The 15,030-nt window shown below is 51.8% G+C and overlaps 1 protein-coding gene across 2 annotated transcripts in view; it reads right to left on the bottom strand.

Moving 5' to 3' along the window:
* Positions 1-4,881, bottom strand: part of LOC104913824 (ankyrin repeat domain-containing protein 40-like) — a 7,439-nt gene extending 2,558 nt beyond the window's left edge. The window contains exons 1-5 of one of the 2 annotated variants that reach the window (XM_085240322.1): positions 3,961-4,881; positions 3,385-3,557; positions 2,326-2,796; positions 1,630-1,805; positions 1-973 (exon numbers count right to left, since the gene is read on the bottom strand). The exon at positions 1-973 is cut by the window's left edge and continues 2,558 nt beyond it. In XM_085240322.1, the coding sequence (XP_085096448.1) occupies positions 830-973; positions 1,630-1,805; positions 2,326-2,796; positions 3,385-3,557; positions 3,961-4,088 (1,092 nt within the window). In that variant the 5' untranslated portion in view covers positions 4,089-4,881 and the 3' untranslated portion in view covers positions 1-829. The remainder of the gene's footprint in view (positions 974-1,629; positions 1,806-2,325; positions 2,797-3,384; positions 3,558-3,960) is intronic. The other variant, XM_085240323.1, reaches the window with a different exon arrangement.
* Positions 4,882-15,030: the final 10,149 nt, after the last annotated feature.

The following is a 15,030-nucleotide window of genomic DNA, read 5'->3' as shown; positions in this document are numbered from 1 at the left end:
GTGGGGCTGGGAGCCAGGATGGGCGCAGGGCATCGTGCTGCCAGCTGCAGGGTCTGGACCACAGCAAGATGGGGCAAGGAAAGACGTCCCAGAACTGTGCTACTATTGAGGTGCGGTTGTGTTTGGAGTGCAGGTGCCTCGGGCTGGCTGGCACAATGTGCCTGCTCCTGTCTCTTAAACAGGTTACTGTCCATGTTATTCCTGCACTGCAGGCCTGGACCTTAACGTGGATATGAAAGTTGTTTCTCAAATGAAAACAAATACTGCTTGGTATTAAAGTGGTGTTCAATACGTGCACTTAAAATTCTGTGGAAAAGAGGAAAAATGAGTAACAGTGACATCTTGGTTAAACTTTGTGAAGAGGGAAGAGATTAAGGAATTGCACATCCTCTGTTTCCAGAGAGCAGCTGCTGGCTGTGCGCCAAATACACTCTGAAATTTAACTTAATCAGGAAATTTTTTACATGTATACACACACAAACATGCCTACAGACACTGCTGTTTCCTGATTGTCTTTTCCTATATCTCCTGCTTGGTTCAAGGAGAGGGAGTGCTCTGCAGAATTTCCTTGCTGCCCTCTGTTGCTACATACAACTAAAGAACTGCACCAGAAGCATGTGATCTTAGTATACAAATGAGGTATCCTGAATTATCTGAATATAGTATCAAGTAAAAAAAAAAAAAAGCAAAGGGGGATATTAAATACCAAAGATAGATTATTAGTTAAAATATTAGCCCTAACAATAACTTAAGGTCTCACAGATGCCTGTTTGCTGCCTCCAAAAGGCAGCAGTGTGTAACCGTTGTGCTTCCAGGCTGCAGCGGGCACTCAGTAGGTCAGCTTTGAGGCTCTGCTGTTGTAGCACGGTCTCTCAGTCAAAGCTGATGCAGCATTTCTGAAGGGAGAGCTGTCGCTTCTCACAAGAACCAACTCCAGCTCTTGGAAGTCCTGCAGTCTGGCAACGTCCTTGTCCTTACAAAGACAGAACAGCATTGCCCCTCAGCACACCCGGCCATACTTGGCACATACTTGCAGTAGCTAAAGAAAGTGAAAACTAAAATTGGGGAAGTTCAGATGTGATGACAGGAACACGTGATGGACAAAAAGCAGCCCTATCAGTACGTGCTCTCAAAGCGTGGTTTTGTTCTCTTGAACCTTGTTATCATTTGACTGCGTTTATGTAACTGAACTGAGAGTTGGGCCCAAACACATTTCCTTTACAAACTATAGAATTATCTCTTGGGACCATAAGAAATGCTTGTTTGCTAAAGGCTTGTCTATAAATTATGCAAATACCAATTTTTGGTATTTCTTCCCCTTGTATTTTTCTCCTTAAACAAGCTAATACTGAAGCCCTACACGGCAACCATGGTAGTAGTACAGTAGTGAACCCTGATATATTAAAAAAGAAATAGATCTAACATTTTATGTGCTTGAGGAGCTGGAATAATGGCTTTCTTTGACAATATTTGAAGTGAGGTGCAGGACCAGTCCACTGTTCCTTTCAAGTTTGTGAGCTTAAGTCGGTTTTGTTTTTCAACATGTTACACTTTGCTGATTACTTACAGAAATATCTTTTCTGGTGCCTGCAAAGCACACAGTCAAATCATCCCCCCTCCACTTCCTACCTTTCTCAGCACTGTGTTTGGTAGCTTCCTGATCCTCTCTACGTGCTGAGGATTAACGCCCAGCTCACAGCAGCTCACTCTGAGCAGATCCTGGTACGTCAGCTCCTGTCTGTCCAGTTCAATTTCAATGAAGTCGTCGTCTCTGAGGTTCTGCACTCTCACCTTAAGCACAAGTTCTGATTTAAAACAACAAAAACTGATTAATTATTTCCCTAACAACTGAAGAAAACCAAACTACAATACTACAATTATCTTTTGAGCTCAGGTTGTACAATGCAGTGTCTGTTACCTCACTGCGCAATGAAGGGAAGCGTTCATTCAGAGCAGCTGCAGCTGAAGGGCGCACGCTGGCAGTGCTGGCAGTCTGACCCCCCCTGCTGCCACCAAACTACCCGTGCTCTGTTCTGTGCTACGTCATATTGTGCAAAATTTGAGGTTTTCTGTTGCTTGGTCGTAACGACTGAGTAAAGGAATGGAGTGTGCAGAGCATCACTGTGTTTAAGATACAGTACAAGAGTATTCTTTCTTGCATAGAGCAGGAAGAAAAAAAAGTTCTGTGTATCTGTAGATTTGTGGCCAAACAAATCAACGTCCCCACCTCTGGTCAACATTGTGAAACTGGAACGAATCTTTAACTTCACCAGTAACAAAAACATGGAACAGTGCAACAGAAGGATGAAAATTCCCCTTTGTTACCTTGCATGCTGTATGGGAAAGTTCCAGTAAAGAAGAAGGGCTGAAATGCAGGTGCAGGCCCAGGCGGTGGGCGGCCGCTCAGCAGCGCAGCCTGGCTGGGTGCTGCCGGCACAAACAGAGCAGAGCTGTGTGCTGGGGGCTGGCAGGAGCTGCTCTGTAGCCCCAGCTCTGTGCATTCTGCAGCTGAGGGCACAGCCGGCAGGACGGGCAGCTGTGCTGCAGCAGGAGGGCTCTCACTGGAGCACGGTGTGGATGCGCACACACTTTCAACCTGTGCTGCTGAGGAACGAGGACTGATTTCGCTCTGGGAAGCTGGAGAGATGGAAGTGCTTTCGTTCGGAGACTCTGCTGAGCTGTGCGGGGGGCTTTCATCTGGACAGCTGTGAGGGAATGGCGGGGCGGCCGGGCAGCTGGCAGCAGCTGGGGGTGTCACAGCGCTCACGCCTTGACAGTCCTTTTCTTCTTCTGTGACTGAAGTTCAGCAATGGAGCATAGGGGATAAAGAGAGAAAAGCCACTGTGTTACTGAATGCATCTCCCTCATTTTGAATACAGTTTTCATGTTAAAGATACACCACAGTCCAAGGTAAATAATACAAGGATAATACTAAATTACTGTAAGGATGCAACATCAGGAAGACAAGTGGCTATGAAATGAAAGAAAATCCAGAAAAACACAAATATCTCTGAAATGTACTATTTAAAACAAAGTAGGAGAAGAAAAGCCATTGAAAAACGGCATTTCTAGAAGTGCAGTTCATGTTACTCCAGAGCTGACCAGTGGTATTTTGCTATATCCCATTTTGCAGTGCTTTTAATGCAGCACTTAAATGGTTTATTACGGCCCACACCAGGGTATTAGCCACCGGTGAGGGGATGCAGCTCCAGGCCTCGTCCCGCTCCTCAGCCCTGCAGGAGGCGGAAGGAGGAGTTGGGAACTCGGCTCACAGCGAAACCATCGGGCAGGAGGCGAGCGGCAGGCGCCGTTCCCCGAGGCCACGGAATCGGATGCAGCCCGACCCAGAGCCGCGCGGGCCCACGAGGGGGGACGAAGCCTTACGAGACCGAGAAGACGGGGCGGTACCTCCCAGAATCCTGCGGATGTGCGGTTTGGCCGTCAGCTGCTCGGCCAGCTGCCCCGCGCCCGTGGGGATGCGGCGGTCGGCGCCCGCGTCCAGCAGCAGCGCCACCACCGGCGCGTGGCTCCGCTTGCAGGCCCAGTGCAGGCAGGTCCTGCGGAGGGACGCGGCGCCGTCAGGGCCCGCGGGGCGCAGCGCACACGGCGCGGGCTCCCGGCACGGAAAGGTCCCTTCAACTCCGCTGCTACGGTTCTAAGAACCCCCGGAGCCGCGATGTCCGGGCCGCGCTTTGCCCCTCCGCGGTTCTCCGGCGCAGTGGCAGCGGGAGGAAGGGCGGCTCGGCATCTCGGAGCCGCCGAGCAGAGCGTTTCTTTCCGTGTCACACCGGGATGCGGACGGACCGCTCCACGGGTACAGCGCGGCGGCCCATCCCGCAGCACGGCACAGCACAGCCCATCCCGCAGCACGGCATCCCGCAGCCCAGCCCACCCCGCAGCACAGCACAGCCCATCCCGCAGCCCAGCCCATCCCGCCGCAGGCCCCACGCCGCCCCTCACCAGCCGTCGATCTCGTTGCGGGAGTTGACGTCCGCCCCCGCCGCCAGCAGCCGCCGCACCTCCTCGGCGTCCCCGAGCGCCGCCGCCTCCCGCAGCCGCTCCTGCAGCTCCTCCGGGCCACCGCTCATCGCCTCTCCCGGGCGCGACCTTGCCCGGCGCCGCCGCCCGACCCGCGGCCGCGGATCCCGTCACGGATACGCGGTGTTACGCGGGGCCGGGCGGCCGCCTCCGCTCAGCGCCGCTCCGCCGGGCCCCCGCCGCCCCGAGCCCGGCCCCGTGCTGCTGCCGCCGCCATTTTGTGCGCGGGGCCGCGCGTCGCCCCCCGGCCGTGCCGTCCCGCTACCGCCGTCCGGGAGGATCGCGGCCGGCCGGGACGCGGCGGCGCGTTGCCCCGCGGGCAGCTCCCGCTCCTTCCCGGCCCATCGCTCGGGGCCGGCACCGCGGCGCGACACCTCCGAGCGATCCCTACGCGCGAATCCACGCGGTGCGGCGGCTCCCCGCGGCCACCGCTAGGGGGCGGTGCGGCACCGCCGCGCTGGGCTCCCCGCTCCGGCCCCCGCGCCGCTCCCACCCCGCGGAGCGCCAGGCTCTGCGCGGCACCGACCGCGCGGTTACACAACGCGCCTCTGCCCGCAGTCATAAGATTTCCTCCCGCGAGAAAGGCTGCAGAAGAGGATTAGGACTCAGCGCTCCCGGCTGCCGCCTTTGCCCTTCCTGCTCCGAGCCTCGGCCCAGCCTCGCCCTTTCCCCACTTATTGCCGCTAGCACACATGCATCACAACCGAGCAAGGCCGAGAACTCCCCCTTTCCTCCCTCCTTTCCCCTCTCAGCCGGCAGCCCACCATCCCAACCCGCGTGTGATTTCTGCACACTGAGCAGCAGGGCCTGTGTGACCACGTTGCACAGCAGCAGCTGTTTGCCATCACCTGGGGGCACAGCTGGGATCCGCACTGTGTGCTGGTGGCTCCGCTGCCCAAAAGACACCACTCAGTTGGCTTCCTGAATATCCCTCTGAAACACCCTTGGCCTTCATCAGCAGCAAGCCGAGCCCCTGCTCTGAGCCACAGCAGGAGCCCAAGGCAGTGATACTTGGTTTCCGTTGGGACTCGCAGGTGCTCACCACCTGTATTCAGCTCCCTTTGGGTATCAGTGGAACACATAGCAGTGCCAAGCAGAGCTGAGATGTGAGGCACTTCGACAGCTTGCGGCTCACAGCAGCCATGAGGAACCCATCCACATCTTTGGGCCACCCTTTGTCCTCAGAAGTATGCTGCATTTAATTGGCTAATTTGTAATAGCTGCCTTTTTGCACACTGCTGGCTGGGACCGAGCTTCTGCAAGGATTCTTTTCTCCTTTTTTGGTGATACCACCAGCCACGCATTAAATTTGAGCTCCTTTTTTCTTATTTTAAGGCTTGTGAAGTCTTTCGCTCCTTCTGCATTTCAGGTTTAATTCCCCAACTCTTTGACCCAACCTCTCAGCCATTTAAAGTTATTATTAAGCACTGTTTTAAAGATTTAACCCCCAGTTCATCAATGAGCATAGATACAGCTGTATTACTGCATTTAAAACACCCATTCCCCACCCAAAAAAACAACTCTGAGGATTTTCACCAGCCCTGTACTGGCAGCAGGGTAAATTGGTACATTGGAAAATGTAGGGATAACCCAAAAATGTACCCACCACACTTAAAGTGCAACTGCACACACAGGTACAAAGCCATAGAGCACAAAGGGGCAGGCAGACGGCAGGGCTGGCAGGGAATGAAGGTGAAATGAATGCAAAGCCAAGCCCAGTACTCACACTGGCTTAGTTAGCTCAGTGCCTTTCTTCTGCCCTAACCTCACAGCTCCTCCGGCCGAGATGCACAGATGGTGGTACAAAGTGCTGGGAGCGAGGGCAGCTCTCATATTTTTCCAGCATGTTCTCCTCTTCCCTTCATTTTTGCTCAATCTGCTCAGCCTGACCACTCCCTTCAAAAGTTATGCAGATTATTTATTTTTCCAGTTGTTAGTTTGACATTGTTCCTATCTGCATGGCAAACAAATCACCTCTGAACAAACCGAACTGGAACCTGAGGGGGGTGGTACATCAGCTCAGGGACTTGTGGTTAAGAAGTTGGTAGATTTTGATAACAACTGGAAATTGTTCAGTGGATTAGTGGCTAAAGCCAGTTTGGCTTGGAGCAGCGACAAGCCTGAGCTGCAGTGCATGGATCCAAACTTCTGCCCTGGGGTTGGGCCCAAAGCCCCCTCTGAGCTGAGCGGCATCCAACCCAGAAAACCAAGCAGCTGAGGGGATCTCTGGCTTTTCTCTGGACATTCTGCTGCATTCCTCCCCTGCCCAGGCGTGGAGACCCTTCCCTTGCTCTCTCGGGCCATGGAAGTGGCCTCTCAGGGGCACACGGGGCTCCTGTTCAGTGTCCTGCCTGCGCATTTGGAGCCAAGATGTTTCTGTGGGTCTGCTCCAAGTTCAGCTCCTGATGGCTTGTGTAGGAAATCCACATGCTGTTAGCAAGACACTGGAGATAGTTTACCTGCATTTACAAACACAGCACTAAGGATTTTGCTAAGGCAAGGCCTAAACTTATTCCTATGGTGCTGTGGTTCTTTCAGGAGATCCTGCCCCATGCACAAGACCAGAGCAAGGCCCAGATTCCCCTTCAGTTGCATTTTAACCATCACAGAGGAAGCCACAGATGCGAGTTATAACCAGTCACACTCAGGAGCTTTGCCCTATGCACTCCTCACAGTGCTGAGGTGCAGCCAGCTGAAGCTACACATCAATTAGAAACTCTCCATTGACTTGGATGGGCTTTCAACCAGACGCTATTCAATTCCACAGAGTAATTAGCAGAGCTGTAACTAAAGAGGTCTCCATGGAGATTGACAGCATCACCTCTCAGCTGGTACATTCTCTGCCTCCTATTCTAAATTTGTTCTTGCTGTCTTCCTGGCTCTAATCCATAAGGTTTGCTAAATCTTCCAACGTTTGTGATACATCAAAGCAGTGGAGAGAAGGGCAAAGGCAATGGGGAGGGAGCAGAGAAGGAAATAACCCGGTGCTATAAGGAAAAAAAAAAGAAAAAAAAAACAGGAACTGTTCAGACACACAGTCAGAGTTTTGAGAATGGGATTAGGCAGAACAGCACCTCTGCCTGCCTGTCACTCGCAAATTCTTGCTAATACTTTAGGAGCTTATTGGACTCAGCACCAAACACCCAAACAGACTAATCTGTATTATAGACACATAATCAAAGTCACAAGGTTTTACATAATATATATTGGTGACACAAGAAGTGTTTGTTCGCATAATTTTGTCATCAAGATTAGCAGCCATGAAAGCCCCTACTGTGCACTAACCTGGTTTTCTATGGCCACCCCATTGGTATGCAGCGATTCCTCAAAGAAATCAGAAGGCACTGAGAAAGTGCAAACCAAGTATGTGCTCTGAAGCAGCAGCATGAGTAGATGGCACAGCAAGGATTGGGCTCCAGGTGGATAATAATTCCATATCAACAAATCTGATCATTTTTTAAAATAACTTTGTTTATGAAATGCTCAAAAGTATTTTGAAAGTCTGTTTTTCCACTGCACGCACAGAGCTGCAGTCACAGCTCCAGCCGTGGGTAGCAGAGGTGATGTAAAGATTTTGCAGGCACACAGATCAGCTCATTGTCATGCCTGAGGCACAGCAGAGCAAAGCAGAGGTCCTGTGAGGGTGCCCCACATCCTCCCATCCCACTCCAGGCAGCCTGGTCAGAGTTCACCCCTCTGAACTGAAGCGCCCCAAAGGAATCCCATTGCCCTAAGTGTCCCCGCTGTCAGAGCTGTGCCAGCAGGACGCCTGCAGTGCAAACCGGAGGGCTGAGTCGTCCTCTGGGTTTGCAGCAGTCCACACATTGCTCCCATGTGAAGCTGAACTCGCTCCTGAAAGCTGCTTTGTAGAGCAGAGCTCTGAACTGCCTTCAAGTTGAAGAAAAACCAAGCACTGGTTGGGATCTCCAGGGGGGTTGGCTACAAACTCACCCCACTCTACTTTGAAATCAGGAGAATATTTACCATCCTCTTCCATCAGAGAAAGAAAAAAAAAAGAAAAGAAAAGAAAAAAAAACAGGCCGTCATTACAGAACACGTTTGAAACATTTGCCTCTAATGATGCTACAATTCCTTTGTACCTCACGACTCACAGAAGGCCTGCTGCGTTCACCATTAAAACACAGCCCCAGCAATTGGTTACAATTGGTTCGATAGCACAGTGAGCACAACACGCCCAGGGAGGCAAGAACTATTAAACCACACGGAGCTCTTAAACGTCACCTGCAATTGCTGTGCCGTCACATCAGGGCTGCTTATCTCCAGCCCTGCCAGCAAACAGCGAGTGCTGCGGCTCATCAGGTCCCGCTGCACCGCAGGTGGACTCCTCGTGCTGCACACAGGGAAAGATTAAAAGGAGAATGTGCACTGAATAAGCTGAAACCAGAATGAACAGCAATGAAAAAAAGCCACGAAATACAGACAAACATCCTGTCAGCAGGGCAGGCGGGAGTCCCACACATGAAGACCCATGGAAGCTGAGCATCGCAGCTCGGCGGGCAGCACCTGCCAGCTGTCTGTGTGCTCAGATCCATGCCCTGTTTGTACCATTGTCTGCATTTGGTCACCATTGGCTGTTTCCAGCAGTGGTGCCAGTGGCCCAAAGCAGATGTAGGAGCTGCAGCTGGTGGCCTTCACCCAGGTTTGGGCTCTGCAGGGCACAGCGTGCCATGGAGCTGATGGTGAAGGAGCACACAGAGCAGCTCAGTATTGAGGGCTGCTAAGATGCCCAGCTCTGGGTGTGGGGCTGCTCCAGGCACAGCCTGCACTGCAAATGAGACCCGGGAGCGGGGGTGTGCAGCCAGGCAGAAGAAGGCAAGAACTCTGCAGCGAGGATGATTTTTGTCCTAATTTAGATTTAAATTCCAAAAAGACAAAATGGACTATGAGGATTTCATGGTATTTGCAGAAATAGAAATAGTTCATTCTGTGAACATTAGTTATTGTTTATAGCTGAGTTTTGGATACCAAACCCTCAGAGGAACTCTGGCACTTCCAGGTTATCCATAGAGGCTCCCAGGGCCCCGAGCTGCTGTGGGTTGACAGGTTTGGTGAAACCTCTGCTCTGCTGCAGCCGACTTCGCAACGAAGCACAGAGACGGGCAAATCTGCAGTAGTTTTATTTCACCTTACAATACCACAGCTCAGACCTCCTTCACTAAAAGGGTTTGTAAACTTCCTAAAAGGAGCAGCTCAGAGTGGTGATGAGATACTGCCTGCACATGGAAGTCACAGAGAATTCAGTACAAACTCTGGCTTTTCAGGGGGGGAAACATTGAAGCTGGGGGCTTAAATTAGCAGCACTTGCACAGCAGGTTAAAGCTGTGCTGCTCACATAAGTTGATTCACATCACAAACAAAAGCAACAAGACTCTTCTCTATTAAATTAGGTTTTTGAAAAGCAAACAGTGCCTGTGGGGTTGGAAGCAGAGTCTCAGACTGCAGCCTTTCATGGCTGCTGCTGTGTGATTCTCAGCAAGTGGCTTCCTCCCGGCTTTAAATTCCTTAAAATAAATAAGGGAGGTTGAAATAGGGTCACTTGCAGACTGAAGTGGGTCTGCACAATGGGTTTAATGATACTCATTAGCCTCCTACAGCAGTACATGTGGAACTAAATTAACTGACGTTCCTGGAAGGATGTTCCATGCTCTGGTGAAAGGTGAACTGAGCCTACATCAGGCCAGTGCTGGCACTTTTGTTCTGAGTTTGCACTCAAATAGAGCTGAAAGCAAGAAAATCTGAAGATCACCACTGAAATGCTGTAATGCTATAACGCGATGGAGAGCACAGCAATAGCAGCAGAGTGGCACAACCCTAAGCTACAGCAAATGAGAACAAGCCCAAATGCAGCAACCAAAGACACAGAAAGAAAGGAAGAAAAACTGCTTACCTTTGGAAAGCCTCAGATACACAGAGATCTCCAGCAAGATGCCCCCACCTCCCCTGCCAGCTGTTAAATGAGGGCTGGGTAGGGGTGGATCCTGGCTCCATCCCTGCTGATCAATCAGGTTCATTGCATGCACCTGAGCTCCCCTGGGTTGGCCGTGTCTACCCACCAGGTGCTCAATCACTGCTTCAGGCCCTGACTCAGCATGTCCACTACAACCACCAACAACCAAGGTATCTGTTCACCAGTGAGGATCGCATCTATCATGTACGGAGAACAGCAGTGCTGCAAGACTGGCAATGTTTCTGTTTGCTCCCTTTGCCAGAGTGTCCTTAGGTGCTGTTATCCAGACTAACAATCCTGATGTAAGGCAGGATGAATGCATCCCCAACATTTGACCTTTGCAGTCTTTACAACCCAAAGATGCCAGCTGCATGGCCTCCCTGAATTATCTATGGGATACCTGAGCATTGCCTCTGAAGGAGAGACAGAGAGACAGGTTAGTGGAAAGTAGGCTCCTGCATCCAGCCTTCTGCATATCTCACTGATAACGGGTTGATTCTCTTCCTTTGTACTTTCTTTGCCTCTTGCTGTGCTGTTTCAGACAGAATAAACCTAGCAATAATGAACCATCATCAAACTGGCAATTGCTTCCTGCCCGGCTTACGTTAGCAGAGAAAGAGAAAGCAAATGATGATTAGTCGTATGTCTGCACTCAAAGATAAAACCCCCGAGCAGAAGCCATCTGCCGAGGCATAAAACAATAATTCTGGCACCGGCCTCGTCTGAGAGCAGTGCCATCAGCTCTCACCAAAACCAGTGCAGTGCAGGCCTAATGCTGAGTCCTAGCAGGTGGCCCATAACCCTATAATAAACTCCCTGACATTATTGATTTTTCCCCCCGAACCGATCCCTTTTGTCTAACTACATTAACTTCTACTCACTGAGCATCTGCACGCCAGGCAGGGCAGGACGCACACCCACAGTGGCTCATTGTGGTGAGCAGTCACTGCTCTGAATGTGCCCCACGCCTGCCCTGCGAGTGGTTATCTGCTCACGTGGCTGATTTCTGAAGCCAGAACCAGCACCTGTGGGTAATCGCAGGGAACACTGGCAGAAATCTTAACTAGTGGCAATGTAAAATATGCTTCCATTGCTAATTACACATACAGATAGCCCCACAAATAGGTTCCAGGCACACCAGTGCATCCCTTCAGCCCAAATATGCCTCTGGAGCTTTCTGTGTCCAATACAGCCTTTGCTGTGATGTGCAGAGGTGCATCGCACGATGCCTGCAATCCCTGCTCGCTTGGCCACCCCATGGCCAGGGCGGGTGTGAGATGCCCTGCTCTGAGCATCCCCTGTGGCCCAGGCTCCAAGCAGGTCCCAGTGGTGTCAGTGGGGCCGTGCAGCACTCACAGGGGAAGACGTGGCCCTTTGCAGGCCCTGGGGAAACTAAAGCCAAGGCTGCAGAGTCATCATCCATATTTTGCTGTGGGTCTGGAAGCAACGTGAGACAAGAGCTCGGCCACTGCGCTTCTGGATGGACCTGGCAGTGAGGCTCCCTCTGAGATACTGAGCTACCTGTACATGCAATAAGGCAGAATGCGACACTGCTCCTTTCTGGATGAGACAGAGGTTTTTTTAAAAGCACTTTTCCACTCAGTGACATTCGCATCTGTGAGGTGACCAGGGCCGCCGAAGGTCCGTGAGCGGTGCTGGTGGGGCTGTGGCAGACGGGGCTCCCCGTGAGCTCAGCACCCCGGTGCCCTGTGAGGCCCCACCTGTGAAGCAGAGGCTCCCGCCGCCCATCCCCCGGTGCAGCTGAAGCCACCAACCCGCAGGGGCTCCTGGTGGCACAGCGCAGTGAGCGAGCTGCCAGCCGGCAGTGCTGAGCGATGGCCGGGCCTGGAGAGGGGCCGCAGTGTTTGTGTGTGCTGTGTTTGTGTTGGCAAAGCGGGCTCCGAGTGGCTGCCGGCCCAGGCAGCACGAGAGGGCGAATTCGCAAGGGCCCCTTCGCCATGACAGAGATCAATGGGAGAAGGGAGGCTGAGCATTGCAGGGTGGCAGCTCCTGCCAAGAGCCCTTCCACAGTAACGCCAACAAATCCATCTGCCACCCGCCTGGCAACTCCAGGTGAGGATTGCTCGTTTTGCCTAATAAATACCATCAACAGCTTACTGTTCATTTCAGAGCAGTTTAAAAAGCAACATCTCAACCGTACTTTATCCTGTTTCCCTCCTCAGATGAAGGGGCCACAGCAAACACTGGATCAGTGTTGGCACGGTGGAGAGGAGCAAGGACATCCCATTGGAGCTTGGGAAGAGTAAGATAAAGGGCAAAGAAATTATCGTCAGTGAAAACAGCAGCAGTTAGGTCACAGCCCTAACCAGGAGCCTGGGCATCCTGGGATGGATTTCAAGGCTGTGGTGCAGTGTCAGATGGGCATCTGTGGAGTGTAGAGTGGGCTGCATGAGGAATGAGCCCTCGGTGAAGCCCCAGGGATGCTGGGTGCATTAATCCCACAGAGCCCAGCCAACCCAGGGCTGTCTGTGTACTCGTGTCACCTCCTGGATGTGCCAGGCTGGGTCATGGCCTTTTGGTGATGTCCTGGCTGTGACAAGGCAGCTGACTAGGGTTATTCAGAGCCCTCGCTGCTTCCTCCGGCCTTGGGAGCTGCCTGCCCCCATCGACGGGAGATTTGTGGGGCTGTTGTCCTCACTCTGCCGGCGATGTTTGAGTGGCCAAGGGCTCCCTGTCCCTGCAGCAGTGGGACTCAGGGGGACACAATGTCTGCCCATGTCCATTGGATCCAGACAGGGTTTGATTCCCTATAAGGCTTCTTCTGAAAAGGTTTGGCTGAAAGCCTGATTTCTAATTTAACAGAAATCTCCTGCCTTATTAATGTTAGTCCCATCCAACCGCCCCTCCAGATGGATACATTTACCCACTCCTTTTTTATCTCCATCAGCCTGGAGCTGAATATATTCATGTTGAATATGAGAATACGGAACTTGGGTGCCAAAAGACACAAGGGGAGTTACCTGTTCTGGGAGAAGATCCCTCTGGATGGAGATGGCCATAGCAGAGCAAAGAACTGCTCTGTTTGCCACCAACATGCACCTGGTCCTTCAGAGCCCCGCTCTACTCCCCCACGGCTGAAACACTCATCTGGGCCACCGATCCTCAGTCTGGAAGGGGAAAAATAAATCGGAGTTATTCCTTCCTGCTCATAGGCAGTCTCACTTGGGGTGCACCCCCTGGGTCTCTTATCAGCACAGCCAATGCATGCAAGAAGGTGGCTTTGTGGCACCAGGCAGGGACCGATGATGCAGACCCACATTTGGCCCATCACAGCCCCGGAGGACCTTGGTAGGGAAAAATCACTTCTCCATGGGAGCTACCCCATGGACTGAGGACAAACCCTGCCCTCCCTGTGGCTGTGGGTAAGACCCCGTGCTCATCACCATCACCAGCACTGTGACAGCCGCACGGCGAGCCCCACGTACAGCTGCTTTCAAAGCCCGTCTGTAGTCAGTTGTACAATATAAAGTGTCTTTGTTTAGTCAACAGAACCTCTAATACATGTGATTTTGTTGTTAATAGAGCTGTAAGAATTTTAAGTACCTCTTGGGAATGTGTCATTTTGGGTTGGCTTTTTTAGGCATCGCAGGGTGCTGCGCTTGTCTTTGTAAACAAGTTTTGAATAAAACATTTGCGCACAGCCGCACTTTGTACAAGTGTCATGCAGGTTTCAGGAGTTTCAGAGAGAATAAATCAACTACAAACTGCTGCCTGGTGGTTGACTTCACTCCTTATAAATAGCTAATTTTGACAACTTTTCTCTGCATGTCATATGAAATCTAAATGCTGTGCCTATCGTTCCTGTGGGCGCACGAATCCCAGCAGCTTGAGCCCCTCTCATGAGCCCGGGGCGCTACAGAAATGCCATAGGTGGGGGAAGACCCAACCAGGTTGCTGACCTTCCTTTAGAGGAAATTCTCAGGGTGTACCAGCAGGTAAACACACCGGGGAGGAGCAGGAACATCAGCTCCTGGGGCATTCCCACATTTAGGCCTGTCCACAGCAGCTGGTTTGCAGCCATCGTCACTGAGGAGAACGGGGTCCTTTCTCAGCCATTAGAAGCAGCACTGCTTGACCAAACCCAGCAGCACGGTGGCCATGCATGCCATGCAGATGCAGAGCCTTCCCCACCCCCCGCTCTGCAGAGCCCTGCAGGGATGCAGCTCACCTGGAGCTCCCTGGGCACTGCAAGCAGGGGCTGCTCCTGGCAGGTGCTGAGCAGCTCCGACCTCTGCCACTTGTTTTGAGATTTTGGCAAGCATTCAGCATGAAAAGGATTGGCCTCTTGCTGTAATAATCAGTGTATGAGGAACTCAGTTTGGCTGAATTTCCACCTTTCCACCCCCCCCCCCCCCCTCCTCAAATGCAAAATTGCTGTACATTCCTTTATGCAGGTTTCCATAGAGTTGAACTTTTTTTTTTTTGTGGCCGTTAAAGGGGTCAGCAGTCACTGAACGCCGGGATCTCACTGTTGGTAAATGGGGGGTGGAATTTGGCCACAATTTAACATTTTGCCGGTGGGGTTGGAGGGTGGCATTCAAAGCAGCATCCTGGAAACCTCAGCACCACGGAGGAGAAAAAAGCCTGGAGGAGCCCAGGGGAATTGTGAAGACATTCTGCTTTGCAGATCCTAAGTTTAAATAAGTTATTTCTTCCCTACTTAACTGGGTTAAAATATGATATTCTGGCTTTAATTGCTTCAATCCTATTACTCGTTCCTTTTAGCGAGTGATTGTGCAGCCCCTTGCCGTGGGGAAATCCCCTGATCGCGGGTCCCTGTTATTCAGACAAGTACTCTTTCAGAAGTAAATGCCATTCTTAGCATAGGGAAGTACTTTAGGTCTAAAGGGGTTAAGAAGGCCTCCCTGCATTCAGAAACATGCAGGGGTCCCACCGTGCCAGTTCCAGCCTTTTAAACTCTTTCCAGCTTTTTTTCTTGCAACAAATCTGTCTGACTGCCACCAGGACATAGGAAGCGTGTGCCTGTCAAAGAAATCAAGTTT

The sequence above is a fragment of the Meleagris gallopavo genome, chromosome 20 (assembly GCF_905368555.1).
Source record: "Meleagris gallopavo chromosome 20, MGAL_WU_HG_1.1, whole genome shotgun sequence".
In the NCBI taxonomy this organism is placed as follows: Eukaryota; Metazoa; Chordata; class Aves; order Galliformes; family Phasianidae; genus Meleagris; species Meleagris gallopavo.
Note: the sequence above shows the minus strand (reverse complement) of the source record. Positions and strands in the feature narration are given on the sequence as shown.